Genomic DNA, 13,098 nt, shown 5'->3' on the forward strand with positions numbered 1-13,098 from the left:
GCGATTCTATAGACCCTTTCTGAATGAAAGGGTGCTTCTATAGACCCTTTCTGAATGAAAGGGTGCGATTCTATAGACCCTTTCTGAATGAAAGGGTGCTTCTATAGACCCTTTCTGAATGAAAGGGTGATTCTATAGACCCTTTCTGAATCAAGGGGTGCTTCTATAGACCCTTTCTGAATGAAAAGGTGCTTCTATAGACCCATTCTGAGTGAAAAGGTGCTTCTATAGACCCATTCTGAGTGAAAGGGTGCTTCTATGGACCCTTTCTGAATGAAAGGGTGCTTCTATGGACTTTTTCTGAATGAAAGGGGGCTTCTATAGACCCTTTCGGAATGAAAGGGTGCTTCTATAAACCCTTTCTGAACGAAAGGGTGCTACTATAGACCCTTTCTGAATGAAAGGGTGCTTCTATAGATCCTTTCTGAATGAAAGGGTGCTTCTATAGATCCTTTCTGAATGAAAGGGTGCTTCTATAAACAATTTCTGAAAGAACGGGTGCTTCTATAGACAATTTCTGAAAGAAAGGCTGCTTCTATAGACAATTTCTGAAAGAAAGGCTGCTTCTATAGACAATTTCTGAAAGAAAGGGTGCTTCTGGACAATTTCTGAATGAAAGGGTGCTTCTATAGACCCTTTCTGAATGAAAGGGTGCTTCAATAGACCCTTTCTGAATGAAAGGGTGCTTCTATAGACCCTTTCTGAATGAAAGGGTGCTTCTATAGACCCTTTCTGAATGAAAGGGTGCTTCTATAGACCCTTTCTGAATGAAAGGGTGCTTCTATAGACCCTTTCTGAATGAAAGAGTGCTTCTATAGACCCTTTCTGAATGAAAGGGTGCTCCTATAGACCCTTTCTGAATGAAAGGGTGCTTCTATAGACCCTTTCTGAATGAAAGGGTGCTTCTATAGACCCTTTCTGAATGAAAGGGTGCTTCTATAGACCTTTTCTGAATGAAAGGGTGCTTCTATAGACCCTTTCTGAATGAAAGGGTGCATCTATAGACCCCTTCTGAATGAAAGGGTGCTTCTATAGACCCTTTCTGAATGAAAGGGTGCTTCTATAGACCCTTTCTGAATGAAAGGGTGCTCCTATAGACCCTTTCTGAATGAAAGGGTGCTTCTATAAACAATTTCTGAAAGAAAGGGTGCTTCTATAGACAATTTCTGAAAGAAAGGCTGCTTCTATAGACAATTTCTGAAAGAAAGGCTGCTTCTGGACAATTTCTGAATGAAAGGGTGCTTCTATAGACCCTTTCTGAATGAAAGGGTGCTTCTATAGACCCTTTCTGAATGAAAGGGTGCTTCTATAGACCCTTTCTGAATGAAAGAGTGCTTCTATAGACCCTTTCTGAATGAAAGGGTGCTTCTATAGACCCTTTCTGAATGAAAGAGTGCTTCTATAGACCCTTTCTGAATGAAAGGGTGCTCCTATAGACCCTTTCTGAATGAAAGGGTGCTTCTATAGACCCTTTCTGAATGAAAGGGTGCTTCTATAGACCCTTTCTGAATGAAAGGGTGCTTCTATAGACCCTTTCTGAATGAAAGGGTGCTTCTATAGACCCTTTCTGAATGAAAGGGTGCTTCTATAGACCCTTTCTGAATGAAAGGGTGCTTCTATAGACCTTTTCTGAATGAAAGGGTGCTTCTATAGACCCTTTCTGAATGAAAGGGTGCATCTATAGACCCCTTCTGAATGAAAGGGTGCTTCTATAGACCCTTTCTGAATGAAAGGGTGCTTCTATAGACCCTTTCTGAATGAAAGGGTGCTCCTATAGACCCTTTCTGAATGAAAGGGTGCTTTTATAGACCCTTTCTGAATGAAAGGGGGCTTCTGTGGACCCTTTCTGAATGAAAGGGTGCTTCTATAGACCCTTTCTGAATGAAAGGGTGCTTCTATAGACCCTTTCTGAATGAAAGAGTGCTTCTATAGACCCTTTCTGAATGAAAGGGTGCTTCTATAGACCCTTTCTGAATGAAAGGGTGCATCTATAGACCCATTCTGAATGAAAGGGTGCTTCTATAGAACCTTTCTGAATGAAAGGGTGCTTCTATAGACCCTTTCTGAATGAAAGGGTGCATCTATAGACCCTTTCTGAATGAAAGGGTGCATCTATAGACCCCTTCTGAATGAAAGGGTGCTTCTATAGACCCTTTCTGAATGAAAGGGTGCTTCTATAGACCCTTTCTGAATGAAAGGGTGCTTCTATAGACCCTTTCTGAATGAAAGGGTGCTTCTATAGACCCTTTCTGAATGAAAGGGTGCTTCTATAGACCCTTTCTGAATGAAAGGGTGCTTCTATAGACCCTTTCTGAATGAAAGGGTGCTTCTATAGACCCTTTCTGAATGAAAGGGTGCTTCTATAGACCCTTTCTGAATGAAAGGGTGCTTCTATAGACCCTTTCTGAATGAAGGGTGCTTCTATAGACCCTTTCTGAATGAAAGGGTGCTTCTATAGACCCTTTCTGAATGAAAGGGTGCTTCTATAGACCTTTTCTTAATGAAAGGGTGCTTCTATAGACCCTTTCTGAATGAAAGGGTGCTTCTATAGACCCTTTCTGAATCAAGGGGTGCTTCTATGGACACTTTCTGAATAAAAGGGTGCTTCTATAGACCCTTTCTGAATCAAGGGGTGCTTCTATGGACACTTTCTGAATAAAAGGGTGCTTCTATGGCCCCTTTCTGAATAAAAGGGTGCTTCTATAGACCCTTTCTGAATGAAAGGGTGCTTCTATAGACCCTTTCTGAATGAAAGGGTGCTTCTATAGACCCTTTCAGAATGAAAGGGTGCTTCTATAGACCCTTTCTGAATGAAAGGGTGCTTCTATAGACCCTTTCTGAATGAAAGGGTGCTTCTATAGACCCTTTCTGAATGAAAGGGTGCTTCTATAGACCCTTTCTGAATGAAAGGGTGCTTCTATAGACCCTTTCTGAATGAAAGGGTGCTTCTATAGACCTTTTCTGAATGAAAGGGTGCTTCTATAGACCCTTTCTGAATGAAAGGGTGCATCTATAGACCCCTTCTGAATGAAAGGGTGCTTCTATAGACCCTTTCTGAATGAAAGGGTGCTTCTATAGACCCTTTCTGAATGAAAGGGTGCTCCTATAGACCCTTTCTGAATGAAAGGGTGCTTCTATAGGTAGACCCTTTCTGAATGAAAGGGGGCTTCTGTGGACCCTTTCTGAATGAAAGGGTGCTTCTATAGACCCTTTCTGAATGAAAGGGTGCTTCTATAGACCCTTTCTGAATGAAAGGGTGCTTCTATAGACCCTTTCTGAATGAAAGGGTGCTTCTATAGACCCTTTCTGAATGAAAGGGTGCTTCTATAGACCTTTTCTGAATGAAAGGGTGCTTCTATAGACCCTTTCTGAATGAAAGGGTGCATCTATAGACCCCTTCTGAATGAAAGGGTGCTTCTATAGACCCTTTCTGAATGAAAGGGTGCTTCTATAGACCCTTTCTGAATGAAAGGGTGCTTCTATAGACCCTTTCTGAATGAAAGGGTGCTTCTGTAGACCCTTTCTCAATGAAAGGGTGATTCTATAGACCCTTTCTGAATGAAAGGGTGCTTCTATAGACCCTTTCTCAATGAAAGGGTGATTCTATAGACCCTTTCTGAATGAAAGGGTGCTTCTATAGACCCTTTCTGAATGAAAGGGTGCTTCTATAGACCCTTTCTGAATGAAAGGGTGCTTCTGTAGACCCTTTCTGAATGAAAGGGTGCTTCTAAAGATCCTTTCTGAATGAAAGGGTGCTTCTATAGACCCTTTCTGAATGAAAGGGTGCTTCTATAGACCCTTTCTGAATAAAAGGGTGCTTCTATTGACCCTTTCTGAATAAAAGGGTGCTTCTATTGACCCTTTCTGAATGAAAGGGTGCGTCTGTAGACCCTTTCTGAATAAAAGGGTGCTTCTGTTGACCCTTTCTGAATGAAAGGGTGCTTCTATAGACCCTTTCTGAATGAAAGGGTGCTTCTATAGACCCTTTCTGAATGAAAGGGTGCTTCTATAGACCCTTTCTGAATAAAAGGGTGCTTCTATTGACCCTTTCTGAATAAAAGGGTGCTTTTATTGACCCTTTCTGAATGAAAGGGTGCGTCTATAGATCCTTTCTGAATAAAAGGGTGCGTCTATAGATCCTTTCTGAATAAAAGGGTGCGTCTATAGATCCTTTCTGAATAAAAGGGTGCTTCTGTTGACCCTTTCTGAATGAAAGGGTGCTTCTATAGACCCTTTCTGAATGAAAGGGTGCTTCTATAGAAATTTTCTGAATGAAAGGGTGCTTCTATAGACCCTTTCTGAATGAAAGGGAGCTTCTATAGACCCTTTCTGAATGAAAGGGTGCTTCTATAGACCCTTTCTGAATGAAAGGGTGCTTCTATAGACCCTTTCTGAATGAAAGGGTGCTTCTATAGACCCTTTCTGAATGAAAGGGTGCTTCTATAGACCCTTTCTGAATGAAAGGGTGCTTCTATAGACCCTTTCTGAATGAAAGGGTGCTTCTATAGACCCTTTCTGAATGAAAGGGTGCTTCTATAGACCCTTTCTGAATGAAAGGGTGCTTCTATAGACCCTTTCTGAATGAAAGGGTGCTTCTATAGACCCTTTCTGAATGAAAGGGTGCTTCTATAGACCCTTTCTGAATGAAAGGGTGCTTCTATAGACCCTTTCTGAATGAAAGGGTGCTTCTATAGACCCTTTCTGAATGAAAGGGTGCTTCTATAGACCCTTTCTGAATGAAAGGGTGCTTCTATAGACCCTTTCTGAATGAAAGGGTGCTTCTATAGACCCTTTCTGAATGAAAGGATGCTTCTTTAGACCCTTTCTGAATGAAAGGGTGCTTCTATAGACCCCTTTCTGAATGAAAGGGTGCTTCTATAGACCCTTTCTGAATGAAAGGGTGCTTCTTTAGACCCTTTCTGAATGAAAGAGTGCTTCTATAGACCCTTTCTGAATGAAAGGGTGCTTCTAAAGACCCTTTCTCAATGAAAGGGTGCTTCTATAGACCCTTTCTGAATGAAAGGGTGCTTCTATAGACCCTTTCTCAATGAAAGGGTGCTTCTATAGACCCTTTCTCAATGAAAGGGTGCTTCTATAGACCCTTTCTGAATGAAAGGGTGCTTCTATAGACCTTTTCTAAATGAAAGGATGTTTCTTTAGACTCTTTCTGAATGAAAGGGTGCTTCTATAGACTCTTTCTGAATGAAAGGATGCTTTTTTAGAACCTTTCTGAATGAAAGGTTACTTCTATAGACCCTTTCTGAATGAAAGGGTGCTTCTATAGACCCTTTCTGAATGAAAGGGTGCTTCTATAGACCCTTTCTCAATGAAAGGGTGCTTCTATAGACCCTTTCTCAATGAAAGGGTGCTTCTATAGACCTTTTCTCAATGAAAGGGTGCTTCTATAGACCCTTTCTCAATGAAAGGGTGCTTCTATAGACCTTTTCTCAATGAAAGGGTGCTTCTATAGACCCTTTCTCAATGAAAGGGTGCTTCTATAGACCCTTTCTCAATGAAAGGGTGCTTCTATAGACCCTTTCTCAATGAAAGGGTGCTTCTATAGACCCTTTCTCAATGAAAGGGTGCTTCTATAGACTCTTTCTGAATGAAAGGATGCTTCTTTAGACCCTTTCTGAATGAAAGGGTGCTTCTATGGACCCTTTCTGAATGAAAGGGTGCTTCTATAGACCCTTTCTGAATGAAAGGGTGCTTCTATAGACCCTTTCTGAATGAAAGGATGCTTCTTTAGACTCTTTCTGAATGAAAGGGTGCTTCTATAGACTCTTTCTGAATGAAAGGATGCTTCTTTAGACCCTTTCTGAATGAAAGGGTGCTTCTGTAGACCCTTTCTGAATAAAAGGGTGCTTCTATAGACCCTTTCTGAATGAAAGGGTGCTTCTATAGACCCTTTCTCAATGAAAGGGTGCTTCTATAGACCCTTTCTAAATGAAAGGGTGCTTCTATAGACCCTTTCTGAATGAAAGGGTGCTTCTATAGACCCTTTCTGAATGAAAGGGTGCTTCTATAGACCCTTTCTGAATGAAAGGGTGCTTCTATAGACCCTTTCTGAATGAAAGGGTGCTTCTATAGACCCTTTCTGAATGAAAGGGTGCTTCTATAGACCCTTTCTGAATGAAAGGGTGCTTCTATAGACCCTTTCTGAATGAAAGGGTGCTTCTATAGACCCTTTCTGAATGAAAGGGTGCTTCTATAGACTCTTTCTGAATGAAAGGATGCTTCTTTAGACCCTTTATGAATGAAAGGGTGCTTCTATAGACCCTTTCTGAATGAAAGGGTGCTTCTATAGACCCTTTCTGAATGAAAGGGTGCTTCTATAGACCCTTTCTCAATGAAAGGGTGATTCTATAGACCCTTTCTCAATGAAAGGGTGCTTCTATAGACCCTTTCTGAATGAAAGGGTGCTTCTATAGACCCTTTCTGAATGACAGGGTGCTTCTATAGACCCTTTCTGAATGACAGGGTGCCTCTATAGACCCTTTCTGACCCTTACTTTCGCAGTATAAACGCCGTTTGCATTAGGCCATGTTTATATTATATCCTTTTGCAGGGTTAACCTTCTTGGATTTCATTTGACGTTTAAGCAATGGGATTTACAGTTGAAATCGAGTGGATTTCATAAATGTAAACTTACTATTACTATAACTTTCTAATTAAAACCTTTCTCACTTCATTATAAATAACCAGCTATTTATTTGCCCATCTCTGTACGTATCCACATTCCATACATGCATATCTAATGTGTTTGACCATTGTTGATTTGATTGTTTTCAACACAACACAATTTATCATAATAAGCTGGGATGTGAAATTAATACCTTGTTCCACGTCAAAGCAATATGAGCGATAATATTTGTATGCGGATTTTTCAAAAATTCTACAAATGGTTTCGCCAGGAAAGTTTGTATTATAGGTAAGACAAAACTAATATTTCACATGCAAAATGCACTTCCTTTAAGAAAAAAAATTCCACACAGAGTATTTTGGGCGATAATAATCAGCATATCCGCATGGAATATTCTATCGATTTTCGTCCTAACCATCAAACGTTATTTTTCCGATTCCATAAGTATTGGCATTGAAACAACTTATCTACAATGGAATAATACATTTCCGGCGGTATCGTTTTGTCTAACGAAAAATCGTTCGAGCGGACGTGTTAACGATTTTGTGGCAGCTGAAAATATTCCCCATAAAGTTTCCCGGGCAATTTATGTGAAAAATTTACACGATTATATGTTTACAAATCCGAATAATTTTCACTTCAAGGAGGATTATTGTGATGGTTTGAATTCGACATGTGGTGTTGATATACTCCGATTGAGAAGAGAGGTTAGTAATAGTACATATAGATCAGAGATGAACACGAGGAGAGAATTTGCTTGAAGAATCGTAATTTAAATTAAATGTACGTACTCTCCTTGTTCATCTCTGATTTATGGTCTGTTCCAGTACTGCAAGACTCTACTAATTTTTACTATTTTTTCCGATAACATAAAGGAAAAAATGTTATCGTAGTAAAAAATAGTAGCTTCTTGCAGGTTCTGGAACAGAGCATTAGATTAACGAAATTCACTCGATTTCAAATGCCAATTCCAAAGCGTATACCTCAAATAAAGCCTCGTCGCAAATCAAGTGGATTTTAAGTTACATATACGCTTTTGAGTTGACATTTGAAATCCAATGGGTTTCGTAAATCTAAACCTACTATTACAGATTTTAATTTAGGTGATAATGTAAACACTTTTCTTCTTTTTAGATATTACCATCAAGCTGTCAATTTTTTATGGCCAATGTTTCATATTTGGGTAAAGTTGTGGAAAATTGTGAAGATATTTTTAAATTTCATCAGCTGGAAATGGGTTATTGTTATTTAGCCAATAATATATTGGATTAGTAAGTAGAAAATTAGTTATACTGGCAACTAAAACACTTGTTTTGAGCAAATGTGTCATTTATTTGTCAGATATTCAATGGAATTGACAACTTAAATGATGCGTTTTAATAAAATGCGTGTAAATGCAACTTAGGGGCGAACAACAATCGATGCGTTGAGTGTGATGTGCACTCTCAAATGTCAATACCGTTGCGCAAACGTTAAATAAATTCTCATAGTCCGTGTTTACACACACAAATTTCTCGGGAAAGTAAATTCAAAAAACTCAATTTACTTTTCCGAGAAATTTGTGTGTCTAATCACAGACATAAGGAAGGTTAATAGTACGTTTAGATTTACGAAATCCACTCGATTTAAACTGTCAATTCCATTGTTTAAAGGTCAAATGAAATTCAGTGGATTTCAGATGAGTTTTCATTTGACGTATACGCAAAGGAATTGACAGTTGAAATCGAGTGGACTTTGTAAATCTAAACGTGTTATAACATGGTAACAATCTCTAATGCAGACGCCATTGTATGCGTTAAAACAACGACTCAAGATCTATTCAACAGGTCACGTAATTAGCACAACAACAACTCTATTTTGGCCGAAAATTCTTCAATATGTCAAAATGTTTGTTTACGTTTTCATACAATTTATTCACAATAACAAAATATTTGACAGATTGAAACCAATCAGCTGGCCGTTTTACGCCACCTTATAATTTCATCATGCAACGACTACATGACAAATGGATAAAGTTTGAGTAATGCCAAGTTTTCTTTTAAAGTTTTCATGTGGCTGCTAGTTTAACGGTTAACGTCATACTCAACGGATCGATTTGGGTTGGCTCCTTTAAGAGGAGATACATAATCACATTAACATAATTTTTTTTTGTCTTGTACCATGACAGCAAATCATTTGACAATTTACCCTTGAAATTTGACATATCGAATAGAGAGAAGAGTTTAAAAGTCCACCTGAGAGGAGGTTTTATATGGAAATATGAGGTAAATCTCACTCACTAATCATTGTTGAAATTATAAAACCTGTAATTTCGCCTAGATGTACGTACACAGTCCTGATGATTTGCCTTATTTCAATTCCATAACTTATGATGCCTTTTCCGACCCCACAATATACCGGTTTAATGTTGAGGAATATGACAATAATCCCGATGTCAAAGAAGAAGCATTACAGCAAAGATCTTGTAAATTTCCAAATGAAAAAGATCCGGGTTCACCTTGGCACTATAGGTAAGTTAATAGCTTTGTTGTTGTACATATTATATAATTATTTTATTCTATATGTATTCTATACTAAGTTTCTCAACATGCATGTCATATTTACGCATCAAATTTGAACTAGATCAATGTAATTGTACACATTTTACATCACCAGAGAAATGTAAGTTGTAATAAGAAAGACATGATGAAATGATTTTAATATACATACATATGTAAATATTTACACTAAAACGTCGCTCAAAATTCCTTTATCTTGAGAAGACCTGTTGAGCTACCTCTAAAGCAAGATCTATTTATCACATAACGTAAATAGCACAAGAATAACTCTATTTTGGCCGAATGTCAAAATGTTTGTTTACGTTTTCATACGAACGATTCTCAATAACAAAAAATGTACAGATTGAGAGCAATCAGCTGGTCGCTTTACGCCACCATGTGGAATAATAAGAGCTGTGTTTCTTTACTTACCTGAGGTTACCATTTTTAGCATTTGTTACCATTTTTAACCTGCAAAGCGTTCCTTAACCCCAAAAAGTGGTAAAACTGGTAGCAATTTTTAAAAGAGTGAGAGGGGAGAGAGAGCATCTACCACAGGCTACCAGACAAATTTCTGCAGGTAAAAAATGGCAGAACTAATTTTTCGACTTTTGTTTGATGATTATTTCACAATGAAGGAAAAAATGGACGAAAAACAGAAGAAAAAGTCGAACGCTGACAAACCTAAATTAAAAACTGTGAAATAAACGAAGAAAATTGATTTTTTATGTTTCTTTTTGACATTGCTGCCAGATCTACCATTTTTACGTTCCTTTACTTTTCTGGTAAACATGTTCATGAGAGAGCAATTTTGACACTTTTCTCTTTTACCACTCTTACCATTAAAAAAAGTAAAGGAACAAAGCTGTTGTTAATTCCAAAGAATATCGGTTAAATAAATCACATACATATACAAATACTTGTTGTTGGTGCAAGTTTAAAGTGAGTTGACCACAGTGCTAATGTAATTCTACGTTTATACTCGAGCTTATTGCCAAGATAAGTTTAACTATCTTGATTTATTTGACTTAAAATGAAATAGGCAAAGAGCGACTTACTACAAACTAAATATATATTTAATCTTATTTTTACGTTTGAAGATAAACCATTCTATTGCGATACAAAAGGTTTAAGATGCATATCAGATGGTAAATATTTCATAATATAATTTAGATATGTATTTTTATAAACAGGATTCTCTATCTTTTAGCTCAGATCACAGCACAAGTCAAGGAATTTGTGGTATCTAAGAATGCCTGCTATCCTTCATGTGTAGAGCAGCAAATAACTTTAGTTGGGTAGGTATGGAATGAAACAAATTTTTTCATTGTAATTGATTATTTTTGTAATACATACTACTGTATAAATGTTTATAAATTCTTGAAAAGAGTTCACCTATTTACTAAGTAATACACTTGAGATGTTCGACTAAGGACCTGTGTGTAATAAAAATTTAGATTACTATTTGTTTATTTGTAGTTGAATATATTATATGCCATAAATAAACAAACATTAAAAAAAAAAAAAGGAATGAAACAAATTTAAAATCATGTTTACACTGGTGTTTATTAAACATAGAATGACATATTCTTATTCTGTCGAGAGAAAAGAAATGCCAATATCTCCGAGTTTAAGAAATAATGTTATAATTTTTTAAGTTATATATTATATATATATGTTTTTAATTCTGTCCCTTTTTCAGAACAAATCAAATTCAGAGTTTAGATGTTACAGATACGTTGTATATTGAAATTAGCATTACTAATTTGCCATCTGTGAGATACAATCGTGTGGTCACACAAACCTATTTAGATTTAGTGGGTAAGTTTATTGCACATTTAAATTTATGAGATCCAATGTATTCCAAATGTTAATTCCATTGCGTATACGTGAAATAAAGGCCTACGTACGTAAGCTGCCTCGCCTGGTTGCCTTGCTTGCTTCTGATAAAAGAATAAAAAAGTAAAGGGCAACCCAATTCGAAATTTGCTCGGCCTCTATTCTTTTATTTTTTATTATATCAAAAATGAAGCAGGAAAGCAAGGCAACCAGGCAAAGCAGCTTATGTACCCAGGCCTTAAATCCTCGTCATTGATTCATTGGGCTTTCTTTGAGTATATGCTATAGATTTGAAATCCAGTGGATTTCGTACATCTAATACCCCGGTTTGGTGGGATTTTATTCTTTAGTAGTTGTCTTTTAAATGTATAAAACATATTTATGATATCACAAAATATACCTACCATTAATTTTTTCGCAAATACTCTGATAACGCAAACCGCGTGTGCGCAATTATATCTATGACACGAATACCAACTTCGTTAAACTCACAATAGGTCTGTTCGTTTACTCAATAATTTGTGCAAATTTGTACAAGTCCAGTAACTTTTTGTAATCAACTAAGGTCTTTTGCATTGTACTGTAGAGTAAACGAACAACATCCGGTAACAATTTGTACAAATTGTAAGTTAACTGACACATATACTGTCATGTACGATGCCCTAAAATCCGCTTACACCTGGGAAGTGTTTTGCGGAATCTGAAACATCAATGTTCATAGATAAGTAAAAATCCAAAAACAAGAAAAAAATCGCTGGAGGGATTTTTAAATAAATCGTGGTCAAAGTTTACATTTTTAGGTTTATTTTAGCGTTTCAGTATTTTGCCTGAAACGGCATAAATTCGAACGAACACACATAATATTCCCTTTAACGGCTGTTTTTTTAGCACTTGTAGTTTTCAAGAAAATCGGCGAAGGCGACCCGTGGCGAAGCCGCCCTATGTTACCATATATACGTCAAATAAATCATACTTTTAAATTGACATTTGAAATCGAATGGTTTTCGTAAATCTAAATACACTATATAATTCAAACTTTGTGATAATAAAATCATAAAATCAAACAATTCTTTTATTTTCAGTTTCTGTAGGTGGAGTTATTGGTCTATTCGCTGGCGCATCTGCCCTTAACTTTTTGGAAATTGTTTATGTATTGTTGCGCAAAAAAGTTTAAAAAGAATCTTATAATAATCGCTTAAATATTATTAAAATGGCTTAATTTATATTTACTTAAATCTTAAAATTTCAACTCAACAAGTGAGGCGATAGGCGTACTTCACCCTTCTGTTAACGTTAATGCAGTAAACATTATTATTTCATGTTGATACTTAATTTAAACACTTTTCCAATAAATATTCTACTACTAATCAACAAAGCACTTTGTTTTTTTTCTGTATAAAGGAATGACAAAAAATCTAATATATAAAAGGCAATGTGTGTATGTTAGTATGTTTGTTTGTTTGTATGTTTGTTTGTTTGTATGTTCCGAATAGACTCAAAAACGGCTAAATAGATTTTCTTGAAAATTTCAGATAATGTACTGGGAACACCGGTGGTGAAAATAGGCTATATATTTTTTTTGAATGGTCGTCGCGGAAGTGAAATATCGCGGTCATCCCAAATTATTCAAAAATGTATTATTTCAGATAATATACCTAATTTTAGTAAGCGTGACTACAAAACCGCTAAAAACACTGGCTTCAATATGTGGGATAACGCGGTCAACGCCATATTTTGGGAATACAGTAAAATCCCGATGACTTGAGATGTCACTATATAGAAATCCCGAAAAATCGATTGGGAAATCTTATTAAATTTTTTATGTGGAGTTTTTAGGTCTGAGAATAGGTCGTAATCTATTATTTTATCACTCTAAGTGTAGTGACCGGTGGTCCTCCCCACAATTTTTTTTAACAAAACCGCGAAATTCAGGATACGTTTTAATATATTGTTTACAAATTGTTTGCAATGCTATGGCAATTACAGTCTTGACCCTGAATGGTCGTCGCGGAAGTGAAAAACGCGGTCATCCGAAAATTTTCAAAAATGTATTATTTCAATTAATTAGAACTGTCGTAA

General features: G+C 36.7%; 1 protein-coding gene across 2 annotated transcripts; it reads left to right on the forward strand.

Moving 5' to 3' along the window:
• The first annotated feature begins 6,769 nt into the window (after window positions 1–6,769).
• On the forward strand, window positions 6,770–12,394 carry ppk29 (pickpocket 29). 2 transcript variants are annotated; one of them, XM_073992021.1, is made up of 10 exons: window positions 6,770–6,931; window positions 6,996–7,350; window positions 7,778–7,914; window positions 8,811–8,907; window positions 8,963–9,153; window positions 9,222–9,304; window positions 10,281–10,328; window positions 10,391–10,478; window positions 10,883–11,001; window positions 12,102–12,394. In XM_073992021.1, exons 1-10 carry the CDS (start codon window positions 6,858–6,860, stop codon window positions 12,191–12,193), a joined length of 1,284 nt encoding a protein of 427 aa, XP_073848122.1. In that variant the 5' UTR covers window positions 6,770–6,857; the 3' UTR covers window positions 12,194–12,394. The 2 variants fall into 2 exon arrangements, with proteins under 2 accessions (XP_073848122.1, XP_073848123.1); XM_073992022.1 differs by lacking the exons at window positions 9,222–9,304; window positions 10,281–10,328; window positions 10,391–10,478.
• Window positions 12,395–13,098: the final 704 nt, after the last annotated feature.

This window comes from Musca autumnalis, unplaced genomic scaffold (assembly GCF_047663935.1).
Source record: "Musca autumnalis isolate F117 unplaced genomic scaffold, ASM4766393v1 scaffold_5, whole genome shotgun sequence".
Classification (NCBI taxonomy): domain Eukaryota; kingdom Metazoa; phylum Arthropoda; class Insecta; order Diptera; family Muscidae; genus Musca; species Musca autumnalis.

Excerpts from the sequence above, each read along its gene's own strand:
- ppk29 (XM_073992021.1), top strand. The coding sequence starts at position 6,858 with ATGAGCGATAATATTTGTATGCGGATTTTTCAAAAATTCTACAAATGG. Across the intron at positions 6,932-6,995 it reads CAGGAAAGTTTGTATTATAG|AGTATTTTGGGCGATAATAA; the intron begins GTAAGACAAAAC and ends AATTCCACACAG. Across the intron at positions 9,305-10,280 it reads TTTTACATCACCAGAGAAAT|ATAAACCATTCTATTGCGAT; the intron begins GTAAGTTGTAAT and ends TTACGTTTGAAG.